Genomic DNA, 25,674 nt, shown 5'->3' on the forward strand with positions numbered 1-25,674 from the left:
TGTTACATTACCTCAAGCTTCTTGATGGGGTGCTTATACAAGGCCCAAGGCAGTTGAACCCTGTATTTACGGACCCAGTACTTGAATGTTTGCTAAACTAACCTGCCGTGATGGGTGAAAGTTGGATTTTCTGTTAATTCAGAAAAATCCTATTGTGAGGACAAGGTAAAGGAAGAAAACTTAGATATTAAAAACATCTATGCATTTCTTTCATTTAAAGCGGTAGTAAACCCGCAATTTATTTTTATTTTTTTTTAAACCTGCAAAGCAAAATGCATAATGAGCTAGTATGCACCGCATACTAGCTCATTATGAAATACTTACCTTAGAACGAGGCCCCGACATCTGGCCCGATCCACGCCGAGGGAGCCGACATGCTCCCTCGGCGTCTCTTCCGGGTATCGCGGCTCCGGCGCTGTGAGTGGCCGGAGCCGCGATATCGTCACTCCCGCGCATGCGCGCGGGAGATTTTAGTCCGGCCGCACGAGCGCTGCCGGATTTTCACGGAGAGAACCCCCTTGTGCGCATGCGCCGCTGCAGTCAGCGGCGCATACCGAGGGGAATATCTCCTAAACCGTACAGGTTTAGGAGATATTATTTTTACCTACAGGTAAGCCTTATTATAGGCTTTCCTGTAGGTAAAAGTTAAAAAATTGACCATACTACCACTTTAAAGAAAAGATGTTGTTGTGCCTTAAAATCTCCACTAGAGGGAGTCTATGCACATACCTTACTCTGTTGTCTCACTGTTTGCTCGGTTCTGTGTCTGGCTGCTCAGTGTGTGGAAGGAGATTTTGCAAGGTAAAAAATCTGCAAAAAATGTATTTTTCTTATGATGGGGCCAGAGGGTTAGGGGGACAGCAGCGCTGCACCCTCTTACATTTACCCCCCCCCCCCCACCTCGGGGGAAGTGGAAGGTCCCACTATTTTACCTCTAAAGTCTGTTACTGTGGCTGTATTTTCACACATGTCTGTGCCTCACTGCAGGAGGCTCTGTCACCCCGCCCCCCTTCATGTTGTGCCTGGGACTCGAAAAACGCTGCGCTCAGGAGCCGCAAGCATTTTAAATGAAAAAGGGGCGGGGCCTATCACAGGTGCCCTGAAACATCCACAAGGACGCACAGCAGGCTAATAGCAGATAAATATAGAGCTGTGTCAGTCTCTCCTCTGCTGATGAGAAAGAAACAAGTTGCCTGCACACAGGGACAAACAAGCTCTGGGACACATATGGGTTGCAAAACTGGCCTTCCTGATACAGGACGGACACTCTTTTTCCAGCACTAGGCTGAACTTTATAGCAGCTTTAAAACTTATGACTATTTTCAGAGATTTAGTGCAATTTGTATAGCGCCTCTGATTTTGTACTTAGGACTATGCCTGCCAAAAAAGACACCACAAAAACCAAAAGAGTAAAGGTTTCACCCCCAGACATTGGGATTTCCATCTGTATTTCCCTGCTGTCATCCTCGCCTGAATTACCAATTATGGCAACTCAGGGTGAGCCATTGGAACAAATTGATGGTGCAGCTGCCTCTCACATCTCTGCACCTGTATACGTGACTAAAGATGCTCTTTCCTCCTCCCTTCAGGGTCTGGAAGAAAGATTAGTGGCTTTCATAGCATCCTCCATTCAAATGTATAGGAACCGTGCTAGATTCTTCTCCCCCACTTCAGCTTTGCAAGGGGAGCGTTGCACACCATGAGGTTTTATCCGCAATCAATCAGGAAGAGAAACAAACTGATGATTCTTCTGCTTTTTCAGCTTCTCAATCTGAAAAATTGCTAATACAATCTCTTACAGAAATGGTTTGTTCCACTTTCATGCTGCCTCTAACAGAGTCTCAGTAAAACTTGGCTTCTTCCTTAGGTTCTTTAAAACCTTCCCATCATGCGTTACCTGCACATGCATTATTTTAACATGTTATATTTTCGGAATGGGATAAACCGGATAAACATTTTCTCCCTCCTAAGAGGTTTTCAATTCTCTATCCTCTGGAGGAGAAATTCTCCAAAAGATGGAAAGTACCAGCAATTGATGCTGAGATTTCCAATGTGAATAATAAATTAAGTTGTCCGTAGTCAATGCACAGATACTCAGAGGCGGCTCTCTAATTAGGCAAATTAGGCGGCCGCCTAAGGCCTCGCCCTCACAGGGGCCTCGTGGCCGCCTAATTTACATCTGCTCGATCACTGGACTGAACAACAGGCTCCAGGTGCCATCTGTAAAAGCCGTGCGGGCAGCCATAGGGCACACCGGGCGGGCCGCAAGTCCATGTGGGGCCCTAAAGCAACTGAGCTGCTCCTGCTCCTGCAGCCCACGCCGCTCACCCACCTGGCCTCTTCGCGTCTGGCCGGCTGCCTATTGGGGTCAGGAGTCCGGCCAGGCTGCGGAAAATATCCCTGCCCTATGACTGTGAAGGGGAAGGAGGAGCTCCGGTGATCCCATCCCAGCGCCTGCTGCATTCTGGCCGACTACCCCCAGAGATCGTGAGTGCCCGGCCATGCCGCCCTCCTGTGTGCCTGGATAGGAGGAGCGGCGGGGACAGCTGCATGTGGAGGAATTGAGCTTTCCATATTCCTCCTGCAGCCGCTGAATGACCGCTTCTTCTGCGGGCATTCGCTGGCTGCAGAAAGAATATGGAAAGCTCAATTCCTCCATATGCAGCTGTCCCCGCCGCTCCTCCTATCCAGGCACACAGGAGGGCGGCACGGCCGGGCACTCACTCACGATCTCTGGCGGGGGTCGGCCAGGCTGCAGCAAGCGCTGGGATGGGATCACCGGAGCTCCTCCTATCTAACTCTTTTACTGCCCCGATGCTTCCTGGTTCCTCACAGTTCTCCCTGCATACCCTCTCTGCTTCCTGGCTCCCCCCAGTGCTCTCTGGTCCTCCGTGCTCTCCCACTGTGCTGTCCAGCCCCCCCCACTTCTCCCCCCATGCTCTCCCCCCACTGTGCTGTCCAGTCCCCCATTCCTGTGCTCCCTCACAGTGCTCCCCCACAGTGCTCTCCCCCCACTGTCATGTTCAGTCGCCCCCCCACTTCTCTCCACCTCTCCCCCAGTGCTCTGTGCTCCCTGGCTCCCCCCCCACTGATTCCTCCCCCCAGTGCTCTCTGGTCCTCCCTGTCTCCACCATACACTCCCCCCAGTGCTCTCCGACCAACCCGTGCTCCCTGGCTCCCACCAACATGCTCTCCAGCTCCCCAGAGCTCTCTGCTCCCCGTGCTCCCTAACCTCTCCCAGTTCTAACTGCACCCCCAGTGCTCTCTGCCCCCTGTGCTGTCCAGTCCCCCCCCAGTGCTCTCTGCCCCCCAGGCTCCCGCTGTGCTTTCAACTTACCCCTGTGCTCTCCAGCTCCCCCCACAGTGCTCTCCAGCTCCCCTTTGTGCTTTCCAGCCCCCACTATTCTCCCTGGCTCCCCCCATGCTCTCCACTCCACTATGCTATCCAGCTCCCCCCAGTACTTTCCAACTCCCCCCACCTCCCCCGTGCTCCCTGGCTTCCCCCATGCTCTCTACCACACTGTGCTATCCAGCTCCCCTGGTGCTCTCCACCCCCCACCCTCCCTATGCTCTTCTGCCCCTTCCCCAGGTCTCTCTGGCCCCTATGCTCTCCATCACCCCCATGCTCTCTGCCCCTGCCAGGCTCCCCACTCCCGCCAGTGCACCCCCCCAGTGCCCTAGCTCCCCCAGTGCTCTCTTCCCCCTAGTGCTCATGCCCCCCACACTCTTGCCCCCCCTGCTGCTCTCAGCCTCACTCCAATGCTCTCCGCCACCCCTGTTCTCTTTCTGGTTCTGTTTCTGGGTTCACCCCCGGGCAGCTCTGCTAGGTTTCCCCTCTTTTCACTTAGGCTGCTGCAGGGGTCTCTCAGGCTGGGGAGTGTGGAAGAGACCGCTATCATGGGCTGCTCAGTCTATTTTTTGTCCCAGTCCGGGCCTGGTGGGCAAGTTGAGCAGCGAGACTTGCAAGGATCGATAGTCCTGGAGACGAGCTCTAAAGACTTCCCAGGACTGGAGTACAGGCTGACTGGGGCCGGAAAACGAGGACAGATGGAAGGTACCAGATCCTCTGGAAGGAGCAGGACACTGTCCCCACCCAGACTGAGAATGGACCCTGCCTGCTGCTGGCCGTCATGAACACCCTGCTGGCATGGAAGGTAACGTACCGAGCATCACACACAGCTTCCATAGACAGGCACTGCAGACTGGGACATGGTACACAGGAGGGGCTACAGACAGGAACGGGGCTAGAGATCTCTCTCTCCACCTTCCTCCCTCTCCCCCTCCCCCCTCCCCTCTCTTCCCCTCTCTCCCCTCTCTCTCCCCGCCCCCCTCTCTCTCTCTCCTCCCCCCCCTCCTCCCCCTCCCCTCCCCTCTCTCTCTCCCTTCCCCCTCTCTCTCTCTCCCTTCCCCCCCCTCTCTCTCCCTTCCCCCTTCTCTCTCTCTCACCCTTCCCCCCTCTCTCTCCCTCCCCCCTCTCACCCTTCCCCCTTTTCTCTCTCCCTTCCCCTTCTCTCTCCTCCCTCTCTTTCCCCTCCCCCTCTCTCTCTCTTCCCCTCCCCTCTCTCTCTCTCTCTTCCCCTCCCCCTCTCTCTCTCTTCCCTCCTCCTCTCTCTCTCTCCCCTCCCCCTCTCTCTCTCTTCCCCTCCCCCTCTCTTCCCCCTCCCCCTCTCTCTCTCTTCCTCTCCCCCTCTCTCTCTCTTCCTCCCTCTCTCCCCTCTCTCTCTCTCTCTCTTCCTCTCCCCCTCTCTCTCTCTTCCTCCCTCTCTCCCCCTCTCTCTCTCTCTTCCTCCCTCCCTCCCCCTTTCCTCTCCCTCCCCCTCCCTCCCTCTTCCTCCCCCTCTCTTCCTCCCCCTCCCTCCCTCTCCCTCTCTCTCTTCCCCTCCCCCTCTCTCTCTTCCTTCCTCTCTCACCCCTCTCTCTCCCCCTCCCTCTCCCTCTCTCACTCCCTCTCTTCCCCTCCCCCTTCTCTCTCTCTCACCCTTCCCCCCTCTCTCTCCCTTCCCCCCTCTCACCCTTCCCCCTTCTCTCTCTCCTCCCTCTCTTCCCCTCCCCCTCTCTCTCTCTTCCCCTCCCCATCTCTCTCTCTTCCCCTCCCCCTCTCTCTCTCTTCCCTCCTCCTCTCTCTCTCTTCCCCTCCCCCCCTCTCTCTTCCCCTCCCCCTCTCTCTCTCTTCCCCTCCCCCTCTCTCTCTCTTCCCCTCCCCCTCTCTCTCTCTTCCTCTCCCCCTCTCTCTCTCTTCCTCCCTCTCTCCCCCTCTCTCTCTCTCTTCCTCCCTCCCTCCCCCTTTCCCTCTCCCTCCCCCTCCCTCCCTCTTCCCCCCCCTCTCTTCCTCCCCCTCCCTCCCTCTCCCTCTCTCTCTTCCCTCCCCCTCTCTCTCTTCCTTCCTCTCTCCCCCCTCTCTCTCCCCCTCCCCTCTCCCTCTCTCTTCCTCCCTCTCCCTCTCTCACTCCCTCTCTTCCCCCTCCCCCCTCTCTCTCTCCCCCGCTCCCTCACTCTCTTTCCCTCCCTGTCACCCTCCCTCACTGCGCTGGGATCCCCCCACTCTCCTTCCTCTGTGGATGTGGAATGATTCAATGACACCTCTTCCCATTCTCCCAAGGCAAAGGGGGAAATCCTAGAGGGCTTGTCACCTGTCCCAGATGTTGTATTGGCTGCATATATCTGAGGAGGGTGCTCTGGAGGTGGTGCTGATCGCCTGTGGGCTAGATCCACGCATCTTTCTGCAGCCATTTTTACTTGCTTGAATTTTTTTTTATCCATTATGGGCGTGAGTGGGGCCTCGTGTCTAAATTTTGCCTAAGGCCTCACAAAGCCTAGAGCCGCCTCTGCAGATACTTAAAGATCCAACAGATCAGAAATTGGAATCCCTGCTAAAATCTGCTTTTTCCATAGCAGGTGCCGTCACTCAGCCTGCAGTCGCCACGATAGGCGCCTGCCAATCCCTAAAGGACCAATTTAAACAGGCCCTTAGAGAGCTTCCTACACAACAAGCTTGGGATTTGGCTGAACTACCTAAGGCATTATGTTTTTCCATAGATGCCATTAAAGACTCTATTCACCTGGTATCCCGCCTCACGCTTATGCTTGTACATATGCAGAGAATCCTGTGGTTAAAAAATTGGTCAGCTAAAACACCATGCAAAAAACCTCTAACTGGGTTCCTCTTTCATGGGGAGCGACTATTTGGAGAAGACTTGGATAAATATATCAAGACAATTTCTGCTGGGAAAAGTACTTTTTTACCAGTCAAAAGAAAAGATAAATGCCCTGCATTTAAATGGACTCTTTCCCCTGCGCCAGGGGCTTCCGACTCTAGGCAGTGGCAAAGGCCTCCACCATCAGACTCTAGAGGAAAGACTCAAAAGAAGAAGGCTCAAAAGAAGCCCTGGGGTAGGAAATCTGCAAAACAGAATCCTAAAGCCTCATCATGAAGAGGCAACCCCCCCTCACCAAGGTGGGGGAAAGACTTCTGCAATTTTCAGAAGTCTGGAAAAAGGAAATTCAGGACAGATGGGTAATTTCCACGGTAACGCTGGGGTACAAGCTGGAATTTCGGGACTTTCCACCACCTTGCTTCCTGAGGTCAAGCATTCCCAAAGATCCAGAGAAAAAACACCCTGTTTCAGGCACTAGACCGATTAATATCTCAAGGGGTGATCATACAGATACCCACAAAAGAGCAAGGTCTGAGATTATATTCAAACCTTTTTATGGTACCAAAACCAAATGGAGATGTCAGACCCATTATAGATCTAAGAAAGCTAAATCAATTCCTGAAGATCCGCTCCATTCGCATGGAGACAATCAGGTTGGTAGTTTCTATCCTTTTAGGAAGAGATCTACTGATCTATTGCTTATAGATCAATCAGTGACTTATTTGGAGCAAAGCGTACGCACTACAACCAACAATCTGAAAAGTTTGGTTTGGATTCTCAATCTAGAGTAATCTTCCTTAATACCGCTAAGAAGGCTGGAGTACTTGGGTCTGATACAGCCCAGGAAAGGGTGTTCTTGCCTCAAGCAAAATTCAACTCCATAGGAGAGCTGGTGCAGAAGGTCAGGTCAAATGGCAATCCCATTCGCCTCTACATGAGGTTGCTAGGAACCATGGTAGCTTCATTCGAAGCAATTTCCTATGCTCAGATCCATTCAAGACTGTTGCAAAACAGTATCCTGTCTGCTTGGAACAAAAAAATTTAAGCTTTAGACTTGCCAATGCAGCTGTCCCCAAGAGTGGCTCAAAGCCTCACTTGGTGGTTATTAACCCAGAATCTGCTGAAAGGAAAATCCTTCAGACCAGTAATCAGGTAAGTGGTAATGACGGATGCCAGCCTCTCAGGCTGGGGATCAGTAATAGAAAAGACAACTGTCCAGGGACAGTGGTCAAGAACCAAAAGAATCTTGCCCATCAATATCCTACAGATTCGGGCAGTGCGTCTGGCTCTAAAGGCTTGGACTTTCAGGTTACGGGATTGTCCTGTCAGGATTCAATCCGACAATGCCACAGCTGTGGCCTATATCAAACACCAAGGGGGTACCAAAAGTCTCAGCGGAAAGAGGTGAACCATATTCTAACTTGGACAGAAAGGAATGTTCCATGCCTTTCTGCAATCTTCATTCCAGGAGTAGGGAATTGGCAGGCGGACTACTTAAGTTGCCAGTAGTTATTCCCAGGGGAATGGTTTCTTCACCCCGACATATTTCAGGCTGTGTGTCAAAGATGGGAGACTCTGGACATGGATTTTCTAGCATCCAGGTTCAACACGAAGTTGGTCAACTTTGTGGCCAGAACAAGGTATTCATTCACTTGTGGAACGGATGCGTTAGTGACCCCATGGGATCAGTTCTCACTGATCTATGCATTCCCCCCTATAAAGTTGCGACTTCTTTGCAGGATCGAGCTGGAAAGAATGCCGATAATTCTGGTGGCACCAGCATGGCCTAAAAGGACAATGTATGCAGAAATCGTAAAGATGGCATTGGAGGTCCCATGGTCCCTCCCACAATGGCTAGATCTGCTCTCTCAGGGACCAATATTCCATCCTTCCTTAAGGTCTCTAAATTTAATGGCTTGGCTATTGAAACCCACATTCTAAAGAAACGTGGGCTTTCCGGGTAAGTTATGTCTACCCTGATTAATGCTAGGAAGCCAGCTTCCAGAACTATATATTATAGCGTCTGGAAGGCTTATGTTTCCTGGTGTGAATCCAAGGGTTGACACCCTCGGAGACATATATCATAGGCAGAATTCTTGCCTTTCTTCAGTTAGGGGTAGAAATTAAATTGGCCTTAAGTACTATTAAAGGCCAAGTCTCAGCTTTATCAGTCTTTTTTCAAAGATCACTTGCTACTCATTCTCTAGTCTGGGGCTTTATACAAGGGGTGACACTGCTTAATCCGCCCATCAAACCTCCCTTGAACCCTTGGGACTTAAACTTAGTTTTGTCTGTGTTACAAAAACAGCCATTTGAATCAATACAACAGATTCCCCTAGTCCTCCTGACGAGGAAGTTGATATTTTTGGTTGGTATATCCTCAGCAAGGAGGGTTTCAGAATTGGCTGCTCTTTCTTGTAAAGAGCTATATTTGATTTTTCATGAGGACAGAGTGGTGTTACGCCCTCGTCCAGGCTTTTTGCCAAAAGTAATTCCCTTTTATAGGGAAAGACGACCAGTGACGTCACATGCCAGGCCGTGCCCCCTACAATAAAAAAAAAACACATAACGTCACACATAACCCCAACACTGCCCCCTAGTGGTTAACTCTTTCACTGCCAGCGTTATTTACACAGGAATCAGTGCATTTAAATAGCACTGATTGCTGTATAAATGACAATGGTCCCAAAAATGTGTGAAGAATGTCTGATGTGTCCGCCATAATGTCTCAGTCATGATAAAAATCGCGGATCACTGCCATTACTAGTAAAAAAAAAATTAAAAATGCTATAAAACTATCCCCTACTTTGTAAACGCTATAACTTTTGTACAAACCAATTAATAATCGCTAATTGCGCAAACCAATCAATAATCGCTATTTGCGATTTTTTTTACCAAAAATATGTAGAAGAATATGTATCAGCCTAAACTGAGGAAAAAAAAAAGTTTTTTTTATATATTTTTGGGGGATATTTATTATAGCAAAAAGTAAAAAATATAGATTTTTTTTTTAAATTGCTGCTCTATTTTTTTTATAGCGCAAAAAAATAAAAACCGCAGAAGTGATCAAATACCACCAAAAGAAAGCTCTATTTGTGGGAAAAAAGGACGCCAATTTTGTTTGGGAGCCACTTCGTACTACCGTGCAATTGTCAGTTAACGCGACGCAGTGCCGAATCGCAAAAAGGGGCCTGGTCCTTTGGCTACAAATTGGTCCGGGGCTTAAGTGGTTAAAGAAAATGGCTCAGATTCGTAAGACTGATGTCTTATTTATTTTGCCGGAGGGTCATAAGAAATGACAGGCAGCGTCGAAATCCACTGTCGCTAAGTGGATTCGGCAAGTGATAATTCAAACTTATGATTTAAGGGGTAAGATTCCCCCCGTTTAAAGTTAAGGCGCATTCTACCAGGTCGGTTAGCGCTTCTTGGGCAGTGCGTCATTAGGCCTCCATGGCTCAGATCTGTAAGGGCGCAACTTGGTCTTCAGTGCATACATTCACAAAATGTTATCAGGTGGATGTAAGGATGTACAGTATGCTGCAAGCAGCAGTATAGATCCTCAAGTCTGGGTGTACCCTGCGGGTTGTTTTCTCCCACCCCCCTTGTGGCATTGCTATGGGACATCCCAGTAATTACTTAAGGCTCTGTGTCCCATGATGTACTATAAAGAAAGTAGGATTTTTATTATAGCTTACCTGTAAAATCCCTTTCTTGGAGTACATCATGGGACACAGAGGTCCCGCCCCTCTTTTGGGATACAAGTATATTGCTTTGCTACAAAAACTGATGTGCGCCTGGTCTTCCTTTGATTGCGTTTACCAGTGTCAACACCCGAAGGTGCCCTATAACCCATTAAGTCATTACTTAAGGCTCTGTGTCCCATGATGTACTCCAAGAAAAGGATTTTACAGTTAAGCTGTAATAATAAAAATCCTATTTTTCAAACAGAATGTACAACATTGACTATATTTTCTTTCTTTGTTTAGGGATAAAAAAATAAAATGAAAATGCTTATTTTTTAGTCAGCTAAATATGTGGTATTGGATGTGACTGTTGCATTTTTACTTTAGCTTTTCATCTGTTTTGTACTTACAGGCAGATATGGGACAGTTGCTGATTATGGTAAAAACTATATAAAAAACATTACAGCGCATATTAACAAATACTTATACCCTGTACACACGGTCTGACTTTCCGACAGAAAATGTGCGATCGGATCTTGTTGTCGGAGAATCCGATCGTGTGTGGGCTCCATCTGACTTTTTCCGTCTGAATTTCCGACACACAGAGTTTGAGAGCAGGATCTAAAATTTTCCGACAACAAAATCCGATCGTTTAAATTCCGATCGTGTGTCAATTCCGACGGACAAAGTGCCACACATGCTCAGAATAAATTAAGAGACGAAAGCTATTGGCTACTGCCCTCCTTATAGTCCCGTCATATGTGTTCTATGTCACCGCACTCTGAACGATCAGATTTTCCGACAACTTTGTGTGGCCGTGTGTATGCAGGACAAGTTTGGGCCAAAATCTGTCAGAAAAAATCCAACGGATTTTGCAATCGGAATGTCTGACTGTGTGTATGGGGCATAAGGCTCTGTACAGAGAGGATTTTTTTTTAAAACCTTAAAGTAGAACTTTAGGCAAAACCTTTTTACCCTTGACAGATTTTTTTCTGCCATCTGTGTTCCATTGTGGAGATTTCTCTTCACTTCCTGTCCACAGCCAAATGGAAAGTGAGCCGAAATCCCTGCTAACTAAAGGGAAGGCTCTGTCGGTGGGGGGGGGGGGGGGGGGGGGATTTTTTTTACACATTAACCACTTCAGCCCTAGAAGGATTTACCCCCTTAGTGATAAGGCCATTTTTTCGATACGGCACTGTTATTTTAACTGACAATTGAGCGGTCGTACAATGTTGTAACCAATCAAAATTGATCTCCTTTTTTTCCCACAAATAGAGCTTTCCTTGGTGGTATTTGATCACCTCTGCAGTTTTTATTTTTGGCGCTATAAACAAATAAAGAGCAACAATTTTGAAAAAAAAATATTTTTTTTACTTTCTGCTATAAAACATAATCCAATAAAAATATGTAAAAAATCTAATTTCTTCATCAGTTTAGGCCAATTTGTATTCTGCTGCAGATTTTTGGTAAAAAAAAATCCCAATTAACGTATATTGATTGGTTTACGCAAGTCATTGCGTCTACAAACTAATCCCTGCAAACTAAGGGAGTTTCTTGGGGACCCCCAGGTCACCAGAACTAGTGCCCCCATCGGAAAAATTTTCCTCTATTACTTTTTTGGGGACAACCCAGAATTTGGGATTTTCTTTTACTTTCATTTTCAATGATAATGATAAACATGACTAATCAAGAAGTTGAATCTCCCTAATGATGGCACAGACCTCATTAAAAGCTGACAGGGGGTCTAATCCCTCTCCACTTTGTCCAAAACTTAAAAAAAAGCTTTTCATCTGTTTTATTCTTACAGACGGATGATGTACAGGAAGATATGGAACAGTTGATGGATACGGTAATCTAAATGATTGATTGTAAAAATCATACAACATATGTTACAATGCATGTTAACAACGCTAATGCCCCATACACACAGTCGGAAATTCCAACAGAAAAAGTCAGATCAGATTATGTTGTCTGAAAATCTAATCGTATGTGGGCCCTATCAGACTTTTTCTGTCAGAATTTCTGATGGAAAAAGTTTGAGAGCTGGATCTAAAATGTTCCGACAACAAAATCCGATCTGACTTTTTCCGATCGTGTGTAGAGAATTCCGACGCACAAAGTGCTATGCATGCTCAGAACAAATTTGGAGACGATAGCTATTGGCTACTGGCCTCTACGTAGTCCCATCGTACGCTTTGTACGTCACCTCGTTCCGAATGATCGGATTTTCCGACAACTTTATGCGACCGTGTGTATGCAAGACAAGTTTCGGCCAAAATCCGTCTAAAAGAATCCGACGGATTTTGTGGTCAGAATGTCCGACTGTGTGTATGAGGCATAAGACTGTGTACAGACAAGAACTTTTTTTAACCTTACCTTTTAAATGAAAACTGGCTTATTGGAAAAAACACTGGGACATCCCTCATAAAATGCTGCCCACGCCCCAACTATCCTCAGTTTTGTGCTAGAGTCCAAAGGTGATGGACCTCTACAATCTACTGTGAGAAGCTTACCTTCTTATAAGGAGGTTTTTAACTGAGCTGCACTCTAGGCACTGCTGCTTTTTATACAGTCTTTAAATTGGTTGACTCCACTACAGAGCCTTGGGGGACCACGTTTGATCGTTTCCAATTCCGGATCCTGCTGTGGGTGCTCCCTATGGAAAAGTATGGAATCAGTCGCAAAATGGTCTATAGGTTCAGAGCTATGGTCAGCATGGTACAGAGCCCAGTCTCTGAAGACCTCTGAATTGGTATGTTCATTTTGGTGAAGCCAGGAAAGGGTTACATCTTCCTTATTCCTAAAACTGATTGGAGAGTACAGGGTGGAAACATTCATCCAAGAAGGCTCTCTTGAAGTGGGGGATGACAGTTTTCAAAGAATATCCACTTTCCCAATATTATCGAATTGAGGGTGATTCAGTTGTCCCTTCAACACTTGTCTCCCCTCTTGGCAGAAACCATGAAATCAGGCTGAGACAGAAGTACAGTTAAATCACACTTGTTTAATAATAAAAGTAAAAAGAACAAACGTAGTCAAAACATAGCCAAAGTTCAGTAACTGGAACGGATAGTCAGCCAAGCCAGAAGTCAGGGATCAATGTAGTGGAACAGCAAGCAGGATCCGGAGCCAGAAGGGATGTCAGCAAAGCAAGTCTTGAACGTGATTGCAGGCGAAGGCAGAGATCCTCTGGGCTGAACAGCTTAAGGGTTCCTTCACACGGACGTGTCTGTGTACAGAGCCTGCTCTGCTCAGAGGGGGATAGCTCTGTCGATCCCCGCTGAGTAGGAAGATGACAGGTCCGTCTCTGCACACCGTGCAGGGATGAACTTGTCAGAGCACCGCTCTCCCCTCAGGGGGATCGGATGAAGACGAACCGTCACCCGATCCATCATCCGATCCGCAGACGGATAGAAAAGTAGATTTTTCCTCCATCACACTTTTTCGGATCAGAGCGGGTCGGATGTCAGCGGACATGTCTATGGAGAGGTCTATGGAATATCTGTTCAGGTCCGCCTAAAAAACTGACAGGTGGACCTGAACGGACAGTCTGTGTGAAAGAGGCCTAAGTACACAGGACTGACAAGCAGAATATCATCAACAGCTGAGTAACTGTGCAGAGATAGGAGCTGGAAATTAGCCGACAGCTGATCGGTCAGCTCTGAGAAGGAAGGGCTGAGCCCAGCCCTGACACCTCTGTTTTTAATACCACCGTTTTGATTACTACAGAATTGAGGGTTGCTGGGAGTGGGGGTAAGGTTATATGTGGGATTTCCCAGTAGTTTTTTTTTTTTATATGGCATTTTTTACATGGTAGCAGTAATAGCCATGTTGTAAGGATTTAAAAAAGACTGTGTTCTATGTTGCACTTAAAGTAGAACTACACTGAATCTGTGCACCGCAGACCAAAAACGCTATTTAATTCATTTTTAATATTCAAAGCAAACTCTCCCATCCTTTCATGTCACCATGCTTACTTTTTTTAAGAAAACACCCCCTGGCATTTCTGGACATGGCCATCTTGAGTAGAGGCAAATGATTCATGTAGCATTTATTTCCTTGAATCCATCTGCCTATAGCCCAGGCAAGCAGGCAGGAGGGTGTGCTTAGCTGAGAAAGACCCTCTACCCCTTCTGAAGACTTCTGGGATGCATGGCATCATTTGCCTAGGCCTGGAAACCAGAAAGTAACTGAAGAAATTAAAAAAAAAGTTGAAAATAAGTAAATATGATATACCAACCTATCCAACCGAATTTATAAAGGTATTTACAAATGCTAGTAGCATAAGGTTTAAAAATAGTCAATGTTGATTGAGAGACTAAAGTTCTGCTTTAAGGTAGCTGTATATAACCCATTTGTATGGATTTAAAAAAGCCAGTGTCCCGTGCTGTACTTAAATTGGAGATCCACCCACAAGGGGAAGTTCTGATTTAAGACACCCCCCCCCGCCTAACTTGGCATGTCATTTTGGAGAGGGGGAGCAGGGGGGTATCCTATCTTGACAGGTACAGGTACACTTATCCTTCCCTCTCCCTCACCCGAAGTTTTCTAGGACATATCACAGATCCCAGAAGACTGCATGACCATTCACAAAGCGCAGCGTGACTCGCGTTTGCGCAGTAGGCTACCTGGTGTGAAGCCAAAAACCGCACAGCTGGCTGCCCAGTTAAGATACCAACACCAGAAACCTGGATGCTAGTGAAGAACTAGCCCGGCTGATGACAGCACTGGATCCTTGCGGCCTGCAATGGGGACAGCGTGGGCTTCGTTGCAGGTAAGTACCACATAATGGGCTAGTATGCGATGCATACTAGCCCATTATGCCTTTACTTTGCAGGGAACCAAAAAAACTGTAAAAATAGGAAGAGTCTACTTCTTCTTTAACCCACCTGGTGGTATTCCTGAGTCTGGCTCGGGGTGGAAGTTTTATACCAAAAGCGGTAACCCCGAGCCAGACTCGGGACCGCATCGCTGTATGCAGGAGGAGGTTTACTTACCTTCTCCACTGGATCCAGCGATGTCCCCCCGCTGTACGAGCGGCTCGTCCTCCGCTCGATTCATCATGGAGCCGATCTCTGTTTCCTGCGAACGTTGCGATGCACGGGGACGGGGACGGAGATCGGCGCCAAATTCAAAAAGTGAAACACACAGTATACATACAGTATGATGTAATCTTACAGATTACATTGCTGTATGGAATTATTTCACATCCCCTTTGCCCCTAGTGGTCTGTCCAGTGTCCTGCATGCAGTTTTATCTTATAAAAACTGTTCTTTATGCCTGGAAACTGGAGATTGTCCATAGCAACCAAAACTGTCCCTTTACATCAAAAATTATTTTAGACCAGCTAGAAAACAGTGATGATAAATTAGAATCACTCGCAGAATTGAGGGATAGTGATTTGTGGGGAGATCCGTCATCAAATACTGAAAAGTAATGACAGTGACAATTCTGCAACTGAGCAAATTTCAGTGTTTTTGATTTGATTACATTATTGAATAATTGTTATTATTATTATATTATTATTTGGTATAATTATTTGTAGTTATTTATTATATTATAATTTATGATTTCATTTTTCAAACTTTATAATTTGAACAGATTTAAGTGAGTTATTCCTAAGAATTACAGGACTACAATATAAAACACCAAAATTTCATGCAAAATAATTGTACCGCTTTCAGAACCTAAAATCTGAAATAATCATAATGCCAGGGAGGTTAATGGCACCCCAATCGCGCTGCGATCTTGCCGCAATTGTTGTGTGGTCAATCTCGCTGCAATTGCAACGCACACGTTTGTCACTCAAGAAGGATCATGAGCTTCTTTTGGGCGAGTGTTGCAATTTGCCATGCCACAATCGTGGCAAAATCGCGATGCAATTGGGGTGCCATTAGAAGTAATAGCATTGCAAATGCGTCCAGCGTTTTGCAGCGATTTGGAATTGCGATTCCACCCGTGATCAGGTGTGAATGGAGACTTAAAGTGGTTGTAGTGGTTACCTGTAGGTCCAAGAATTATCTCCTTAACCTACGTGGTTAAGGAGATATTTTACAAAAATAGGGCACTGCTGTCTACGGCGCATGCCCGCTGTAAACAACGGCGTAGGCGCACTGGGCGCGGCACAAGTGAAGGCAAACATGCCGTCGCTTACGGCTCCCGCGCGCATGCGCCGGAGTGACATCATCGCTGCTCCAGCCACTCACAGCTCCGGAAGGAAGATGGACGCTTTGTGCTACGGGGACAGCGGTGACATCACTGGCTCCTGTGTCAGGTAAGTGATGCATAGTAGTCCATTATGCTTTACCTTTGCAGGGAAACAAAGAGGAAGTAAAACCCATCAGGGTTTGGTAAAAATTGTATTTATACTCATTTAAAAGGCATTTACTAAATATTTAGAAAGCATCTGCAGAGATCAGTCTCTAAGGCTGCATTCACACCTGAGTGTTTCGTTTTTAGGCAGAAAGTTGTGTGTTTTTACTGCTGCGTTTTGCCATGATTTTGCACAGGTGAAAAGGTCACCAATGTAATCTGCCCAAAAAGAAGCTCATGTACTTTTTTGAGCTTCAGGCATTTTTCTTCAGGTGACAAAACGCTTAAATGTGAACATGTGCCAATGAAATGAATGGGATTTTGCCTGTTGGGTGTTTTACGAGCTGAAAACGCTCAGGTGTGAATGCAGCTTAAAGCCCCATACACACTATCAGATTTTCTGCTGATTTTTTCCTTCAGATTTACCAAAACCATATAATATGAGGTCAAACCTTAGGAGTTTCAATGTGTATGCAATCAGACAGGCACTTGCAATACATGGTTTTGGTAAATCTGAAGACAAAAATCTGCAGAAAATCTCATGTGTATAATAAAAACTTGTTAAAGCCACAAAGCTACAGCTAGCAATTCTGTTTTCAGTTCTCCCAGACTACAATTAAAGGGGGTTCAAGAAAGCTTCTCAATATTTTTTAAAGTTGTTTATAATGTATTTTAATGTTCAGTGTAAAAACATTAAATATAAAATGCATATTTTTAGCTAAATATGAAGTAATATATTTTAATATTTCATATTTACTTTAGCTTTTTAACTTGCTTTGTTCTTACAGGAAGACATGCAAATAGATGGCTTACAGGAAGATATGGAACAGTTGCTAAAAATGGTAATCTAATGAATACCCTGTAAAAGGAAACGCTACAGTTCATATATATAAGCTATAAGGCTGCTTTCACACTGGGGCGGTATTCAGGCGTTACAGCGCTAAAAATAGCGCCTGTGTAGCGCCTGAAAAAAAACGGCCCCTTTCTCTCCAGTGTGAAAGCCGGAGGGCTTTCACACTGGAGCGATGCGCTGGCAGGACGGTGAAAAAAGTCCTGCTAGCCGCATCTTTGGAGCGGTGAAGGAGCGGTGTATTCACCGCTCCTATACCGCTCCTACCCATTGAAATCAATGGGACACCGCGGCAATACCGCCGGCAAAGCGCCGCTGCAGCGGCGCTTTGCGGGCGGGTTTAACCCTTCTTCGGCCGCTAGCGGGGGTTAAAACCACCCCGCTAGCGCCCGCAGACCGCCGCTAAAACGACGGTAAAGCGCCGCTAAAAATAGCGCGCTTTACCGCCAACGCCGCTCCCGTCCCAGTGTGAAAGCAGCCTAAGTCTTTGTACAGACAGGAATATTTTGTCCATAACTTTTGATGATCATCATATTTAGCAGGTATTTCGATGGAGCTTTGCACAGCCATGCAGATTTTAAATGTAACAGCGGCTGCAGGGAAGAGGAACCACTTTCACAGGAGATGGGCCTCTGGGGTTGGCATGAGGGTGCTAAGGAACATGTTACGTCTCCTCACTAAATGCATATGTAACATGTTCCTAAATATGAAATTAGCTGAAACCAAAAATGTAGTATATTCCAACTTACCAATCATCAGATGTGGTGGCTGCATTTGTTTTCTTTATTTTAGACTTTTTCCCCTCTGTTTTCACCTGGTGATCTGGCCAGCATCACACTGCCCCCTGGATGAAGAAGCAACAGAGACACCTTTTGACAGCAGCATAGTCAGTCTAGGGGGGGGGGGGGGGGGTGTTAGATGCACTAGTAGATTTAGATACACTAACAAACTGAAGCCAAACTCCAGCTAACACCTTTTAAGCAGTTACAGCTTTATTTCCGTTTGGGATAAAAGTTTTACATGAATTAATTAAATCTGATGATTGTAAGCACCCCTGCCAGTGTTAAATTTGTCTCAGTCCTGTAAACTGAAACATCTGGAAGAGAGCTTGTCCTTTTGAAAAACCAGATGAAAATAAAAGAAAGAAAGTGTAAAAAAATTTAATTAATGCAGCCATTGCATCTAAGAGTTGGTAAGCTCCAGCATAATAAATGTTTGCTTTTGAGTTTAAAACTGCTTTAACTTTGGAAAAAAAACAGTATGTATTGTTATTTAATCGCTTCAGCCCCAGAAGATTTTACCCCCTTCCTGACCAGAGCACTTTTTGCGATTTGGAACTGCGTTGTTTTAACTTACCATTGCGTGCTTGTATAATAAATAGAGCTTTCTTTTGGTGGTATTTGATCACCCCTCTGGGTTTTATTTTTTGCTCTATAAACAAAAAAAGAGCGACAATTTTGAAAAAAAAAACGCATTATTTTTTACATTTTGCTATAATAAATATCCCCCAAAAATATATAAAAAAACATTTTTTCCTCAGTTTAGGCCGATACGTATTCTTCTACATATTTTTGATTTAAAAAAAATCGCAAAACATTTATTGATTGGTTTGCGCAAAAGTTATATCGTTTACAAAATAGGGGATAGTTCTATGGCATTTTTATTAATAATTAATTGTTTTTACTTTAAATGGCAGTGATCGGCGATTTTTATCGTGACTGCAACATTATGGAAGACACATCGGACATTTTTGACACATTTTTGGGACCATTGTCAATTATACAGCAATCAGTGCTATACAAATGCACCGATTCCTGTGTAAATGACACTGGCAGTGAAGGGGTTAACCGCTAGGGGGCAGGGTAAGGGTTAAGTGTGTCCTGGGGCGTGTTTCTAACTGAAGGGGGCATGGCTACATGTGACACGTCACTGATCTCTGCTCCCGATCACACGGAGCAGAGATAAGCGACACTGTCACTAGACAGAATGGAGAGATGATTGTTTACATTAGCATCTCCCCGTTCTTCCTCTCTGTGGGACGATCCACGACCTGAGTCCCGGTGGTCCCGGCCGGCACACGTGCGCTGCCTGCAAAGCGCACGCAATGGCACAACGGCAAATTTAAAGGGACGTACAGGAACGCCCATTTGCCCAGCCATGCCATTTTGCCGACGTACATCGGTATGCGCCGGTTGGGAACCAGTTAATAGGGGGAAAGGAGTATGTGACATATGGCCTGTGACAGTGCTTGGAACCAGAAACAAATAACTGTCCCAATAACTGTCAGCTGACCAGGAGAGTGAAGGCAGCGCTCCCCTGGGATGCCAACATAGCTTATTCTAACACAGGCTACAGGAGAGAAAAGGTGTCAGTGGATCAGTAGTAAGTTGAAGTGGAACTACACTGCATCTGAGCACCACAAATCAAAAACAGTATTTCATTCATTTCTAATACTCAAAGCAAACTCACCCATACATCCATGTCTCCATGCTTTATTTTGCTGAAAAATCATGTTAAAAAACACCCCATAGCATTTCTGGCTATGGCCATCTTGAGCAAGGCCTCATTCCCATGAGGCAGATCCGCTTCCACGGGCCCTGCCTCTGTCTGCCAGCTCAGCGGAAGATCTCTCCGTTGATCTCCGCTGAGCCCGAGGATGACAGGTCCCTCTCTGATCACTGAGCAGGGAGGGGCATTTTGAAAGCCACCGGTTTCTATGGAGAGATTGGATGAAAACGGACAGCATGGGCAAAACAATGTGAAAAAAAGTGCTAAGCAAGTAAATATGATGTCATCCTGTCTATTGACTAATGCTAACAGCGCAAGGATTTAAAATATTCAGTGTTGATTGAGAAAGTAAACCTTAAAGCGGTTCTCCACCCTAAAGTGGAAGTTCTGCTCATCTGATCCCTCCCCCCCTCCGGTGCCACAATCGGTACCTTTCAGGGGGGAGGGGGGTGCTGTTACCTGGATAATCCAGGTATCTGCACCCACTTCTAGGAAAAGACCGCCGCAAACCTCCGCAGATGCCCCCCCCCCCCCCCCGTTGTGTTCTGGGAAACACACAGTTCCCAGGACACAGCAGGGACCAGCAGAGACGTGAAGCGCGACTCGTGCATGTGCAGTAGGGAACTGGGCAGTGAAGCTGCAATACTTCACTTCCCGATTCCCTGACAGAGGATGGCGGCGGGGGGCAGCAGAGAGACGAGCGATCCCTCGTCATCTGCCGCCGACATCGCTGGACCCTGGGACAGGTAAGTGTCAATTTATTAAAAGTCAGCAGCTGCAATATTTGTAACTGCTGGCTTTTAATATTTTTTTTTTTAAGGTGCAGAACCCCTTTAAGCTTGTTTTCAAGTATAGGGTGTTCTGGGATGGGGACAGCACATTTGTCCTAACAAAACATGTAGAAGCTTTTATTTTTGGATTTTGACATGCAGATTTCCCTAGGTCTATCTAACCCCCAAAAATTAATGTATTGTGGCTCACCGGTCCTTTGATGTAGTGGCTGCATTATTTTTTTAAATTGATTTTGTTCCCCCTTATTTTCACCTGGTGATTCTGTAATTAATTCTGCACATCCTGTCCATTAATGTCTATGGGGTTGATTTACTAAAGGCAAATCCACTCTGCACTACAAGTGCATTGCAAATACACTTGAAAGTGCAGTTGCTGTAGATCTGAGGGGAAGCTGTGCTGATTTTATCATCCAAACGGGTGCAAGCTAAAATGCTGTTTTTTATTTTCCTTGGATGTCCCCCTCAGATCTACAGCGACTGCACTTCCAAGTGCACTTGCAGTGCAAAGTGCATTTGCCTTTAGTAAATAACCCCCCGTGTTTTTTCTCCACTATATTTAAGAAGGCAACCATAGTTATCAAAAGGCTGCAAATCAAACACAACTTCCTCTCCTCATCTCCATTACTGGTGGATTGATGGTACTCACACAAAAAAGATAAGGTTCTTTCTGCTTCCATTTAGGCTCACAGGGAAATTAGGATTTACTAAAACTAGAGAATGCAAAACCTGGTGCAGATATGCATGGTAGCCAATCAGGTTCTATAGCCTGGCACACACTATGAGTTTTTTTCTTGTTCAACCCTGTGAGTTGGATGTAAAAAAAAACAGTCAGCTCTGGTCAGAGTGGATGTACTAACTATGCAAAGTCAGTACAGTGTTCTCCCCTGCTGAGCTGTTGTGTTCTGATAAGGGGACAGCTGAAGCCTTCGATCGGCACTCCCAGCCATTGGGTGAGAGTGCTGATTGGGAGTCGGTCGGCTGTTGGTTTTCCAGCATGCTTGTCTGACAGAAGCTGGCCAAATGGTCAACTTCTGTCAGACAGGGTGACATATACACAGGCCGAATATCGACCAGTTTTTTTTTTTAACCAGCCGATGTCTCCGTGTGTACGGGCCTTAACTTTAGCTTGTTCATTTAAGCTTGACAAAGGAACCTGGAAACTGATTGGTTTCTATGCAGAGCGGCACCAGATTTTGCACTCTACAGTTTTAGTAATTATATATATATTTATATGTGTATTTACACTGATTATCAGTGTCCTGATTACATGCCTAGATGTCCTCTGTGAGGAGATGCCACTGATCGGCTCGCCTCTCCTCACACTGAGAGGAGCACCGATTATTGGCATCTCTGTGTTTACATGTGACCAGCTGTGATTGGACACAGACGATCACATGGTTAAAGAGATCGGATTTGTGCCGTGTCCTAGCAACACGGTGCGGCCGCCATCACTGCGTTGCATGCCCCTGGACGCTGTCATATTATGTCCACCCAGAACGAGAGCCACACCTCCCCGCCGTCATTTGATGGTGGGCAGGCAGCAAGTGGTAAAATGTATTTTAAAGGGTAACTCCGCTTTCATGGTGAAAAAAATGGGCAAATAAAGAAAAAAATTATATAGAATTATACAATTGCGACACAAGTCATAATGTAATTAAATGTTATTAAAAATGACCTTTCCTTTTCAATCTGCAGCCACTGTAATTTTCTGTAAATGCAATGAAATATGGCTACCTGGAGTTGTTCTGTACACAGAGTGTTTACTGACCACCCCCCCATAAACATCATTTTCTGCTTGTGTGATTGGCTCACCAATTTTCCCAGAAGTCTGCACTAAGATACAAGTCAGATTTCAGGCATCCTGTGCAACAAAAATGGCTTATTTGAGGAGATACTGCCAGTCGTAACACGTCTAAATGGATGCAGGCCCAGCAGATTTCCTCATTAGTGCTTCTCAGGTGCCACAGCTGATTGATAATTATGAAACCACTCCCATTAGATTCACTCAAGACAGAGGCAGAGAGGAGCATACAGGGATTTCTTCAGAATAACAAAACGTAGGAATCTGCAACAAAGTTTGTTATAATGCTTGTAATGTACCGTACATAAAATGTTTTTTTTTTCCTCATCAAAAAAGTGGAGTTACGCTTTAACAGTGAGGCTAGGTTCACATTGCTGCGATGCGGGAACGCCGCAAATCCGCGGCGTTTTCCCGCATCGCATACCTCCCGCCGGCAGTTCACACTGCCCTATGCGGACGGCTGGGGGTGTCAATGTTATGTTAATGACACCCCCAGATCCGTCGGCATATCGCAGTGCGATCTGCCGACTCGCACAGGAATCGGATCGCATGGTGTGAACCCCCATGCGATCCGATTCCGTTGCGGACCCAAAAAAGGGTCCCGTGCGAGTTTGCTGCGGGACCGCTGCGAGTTCAGCCATACTATCTGTATGGCTGAACTCGCAGCGCTACGGAGATCGGATGTGATTTGCTGTGCGAATCACATCCGGTTCTCCCCCCGCAGCGGTGTGAACCCAGCCTTAGAGACAGAATAACAACAAAAAAAAAATCCACAAAATTGTAATGAGTGAAATAAGTATTTGATCCCTATCAATCAGCAAGATTTCTGGTTCCCAGGTGTTTTCTATACCGGTAACAAGCTGGGATTAGGAGCACTCTCTTAAAGGGAGGGCTCCTAATCTCAGCTTGTTACCTGTATAAAAGACACCTGTCCACAGAAGCAATTAATCCAATTCCAATCTCTCCACCATGGCCAAGACCAAAGAGATGTTCAAGGATGTCAGGGACAAGATTGTAGACCTACACAAGGCTCAAAATGGGCTACAAGACCATTGCCCAGCAGCTTGGTGAGAGGGTGACAACAGTTGGTAAGTTTATTCACAAATGGAAGAAATGCAAAATTACTGTCAATCTCCCTCTGTCTGGGGCTCCATGCAAGAATCCACCTCATGACGTTTCAATGATCATGAGAACGGTGAGGAATGAGCCCAGAGCTATCTTGTCAATGATCTCAAGGCAGCCGGGACCATGGTCACCAAGAAAACAATTGGTAACACACTACGCCCACAAGGTCCCCCTGCTCAAAAAAAGCACATGTAGAGGCCCATATCAAGTTTGTTAATCAACATCTGAATGATTCAGAGGAGAACTGGATGAAAGTGTTGTGGTTAGATGAGACCAAAATCAAGCTCTTTGGCATCAACTCAACTCGCCATGTTTAGAGGACGAGGAATGCTACCTATGACCCCAAGAACACCACCCCCACCGTCAAACATGGAGGTGGAAACATACTTTGGGGGTGTCTTCTGCTAAGGGGGCAGGACAACTTCACTGCATCAAAGGGATGATGGATTGGGCCATGTACCCTCAAATCTTGGGGGAGAACCTCCTTCCCTCAGCCAGGGCATTGAAAAGGGGTCGTGGATGGGTATTCCAGCATGACAATGACCCAAAATACACGGCCAGGACAACAAAGGAGTGGCTCAAGAAGAAGAACATTAAGGTCATGGAGTGGCCTAGCCAGTCTCCAGACCTTAATCCCAAAGAAAATATGTGGGGGAAGCTGAAGGTTCAAGTTACCAAATGTCAGCCTCGAAACCTTAATGAGTTGGAGAGGATATGCAAAGAGGAGTGGGACAGAATCCCTCCTGAGATGTGTGCAAACCTGGTAGCCAACTACAAGAAACGTCTGACCTCTGTGATTGCCAACAAGAGTTTTGCCACCAAGTACTAAGTTATGTTTTGCGAAGGGGTCAAATACTTATTTCACTCATTAAAAAAACAATCAATTTATGACTTTTTTAAATACATTTTTCTGGATATTTTTGCTGTTATTCGGTCTCTCACTGTTAATATAAACCTACCATTGAAATTATAGACTGATCATTTCTTTTTTAGTTGGCAAACGTACAAAATTGGCAGGGGATCAAATACTTTTTTTCCCTTATGTTTCTCAGGTGAAGACCTCATGGCTGACTTTAAGGATTTTTGGACAATGTCTAACCCTAGGTTCACACCTATGCGTTTTTTTTTGTGCGTTTTGCAATTTGCAGAAATGCACTACAGTCCATTTAACATGGTTTCCTACGGTACGACTTCACATCTATGCATTTTGCGGCCAGTGCGTTTTTGGAAGGGGTTCCTGTGATTTTCAGCTAATAGATTTCAATGGAACCGCACCAGAAACACAAGTGTTGTGTTTGTGATGTGAATTTTGATGTGCTTTGCGGTTCTTACTTTTCCACTTTATGTAGCTGGTTGTTAAGCAGGTGGCCGGAAAGCGGCTGCGTCCTTAAAAACTGATGAGCCATCAGCTGTCTTTGCTGGTAAAAACATTGTGGAAAAAACGGCGTGGTGTTCCCCCCAGGTCCATACCAGGCCCTTTGGGTCTAGTATGGCTTCGGAGGGGACACCCCCCTGCCAAAATTATTATTTTTTTAAATGGCGAGGGGCCCCCCCAAAATCCATACCAAACCTTTATCCAAGCATGCCGTCCAGCAAGTCAGGAAAGGGAGGGGACGAGCGAACGCCTGAACCATACCAGGCCGCATGCCCTCAACATGGGGGCGGTGCATGTTGATGAGGACAAGGGCCTCTTCCCGACAACCCTAGCTGGTGGTTGTCAGGATCTGAGGGCCTTATCAGAATCTGGAAGCCTCCTTTAACAAGGGTGCCCCCAGACCCCGACCCCTCCCCATGTGAATGGGTATCGGGTACATTGTACCCCTACCCATTCACCAAAAAAACAGTGAACTGTAATAAAAACACAAGAGCCAGTTTGTGACAATTCCTTTAGGAATAGCTCTCTCTTCTCTAGCCGTCTTCTCCTTCCCGCGGTCTCCTTCTCAAGCTGTCTCTTCCCGCCATCTCTTTCTGACATCTTATCTTTGAGCCGTCTCTTCCTGCTGCTGTCTTCTTCCTCAGCGCTGGTTACTCGCTAAATTTAAAAAAAAAAAACGCTCTTGTTGATGTCTTCATCTGTTTTGTTGTCGCCTGCTCTCTGCCGACTCTTATATAGCAGTGGGGTGGCCATCCGATGACATCACCGGAGAGCCCACCCCTTGTCACATGGGTATATAAGAGTCGGCAGAGAGCAGGCGACATTAAAACAGATGAAGACAACAACAGAACAAGAGCAGCTTTTTAAAAATTTTTTAGCGGGTAACTGGTGGCAAGGAAGAAGACAGCAGCAGGAGGAGACGGCGGTGGGAGCGCCCTTGTTAACCCTTGCTCAGCTTTCAGTGGGGACAATGACTCACCTGTTGCTATGGACATGGTGGCTGGCTTCCTGGCCCCTCCTTAGCAACCAGCTATATACAGTTACATAGTTACAAAGTTAGTTAGGTTGAATAAA

The 25,674-nt window shown here is 46.3% G+C and overlaps 1 protein-coding gene across 1 annotated transcript in view; it reads left to right on the top strand.

The window, feature by feature from the left end:
* LOC143988770 (apolipoprotein L6-like) overlaps nt 1–25,674 on the top strand; it is a 74,208-nt gene that overhangs the window by 43,189 nt on the left and 5,345 nt on the right. Inside the window, exons 10-12 of the mRNA XM_077488604.1 lie at nt 10,251–10,277; nt 11,646–11,687; nt 16,939–16,992. Coding sequence (XP_077344730.1) covers nt 10,251–10,277; nt 11,646–11,687; nt 16,939–16,992 — 123 coding nt within the window. The remainder of the gene's footprint in view (nt 1–10,250; nt 10,278–11,645; nt 11,688–16,938; nt 16,993–25,674) is intronic.

The sequence above is a fragment of the Lithobates pipiens genome, unplaced genomic scaffold (assembly GCF_037356315.1).
Source record: "Lithobates pipiens isolate NorthernLeopardFrog02 unplaced genomic scaffold, aLitPip1_a1.2 Scaffold_18, whole genome shotgun sequence".
NCBI lineage: Eukaryota > Metazoa > Chordata > Amphibia > Anura > Ranidae > Lithobates > Lithobates pipiens.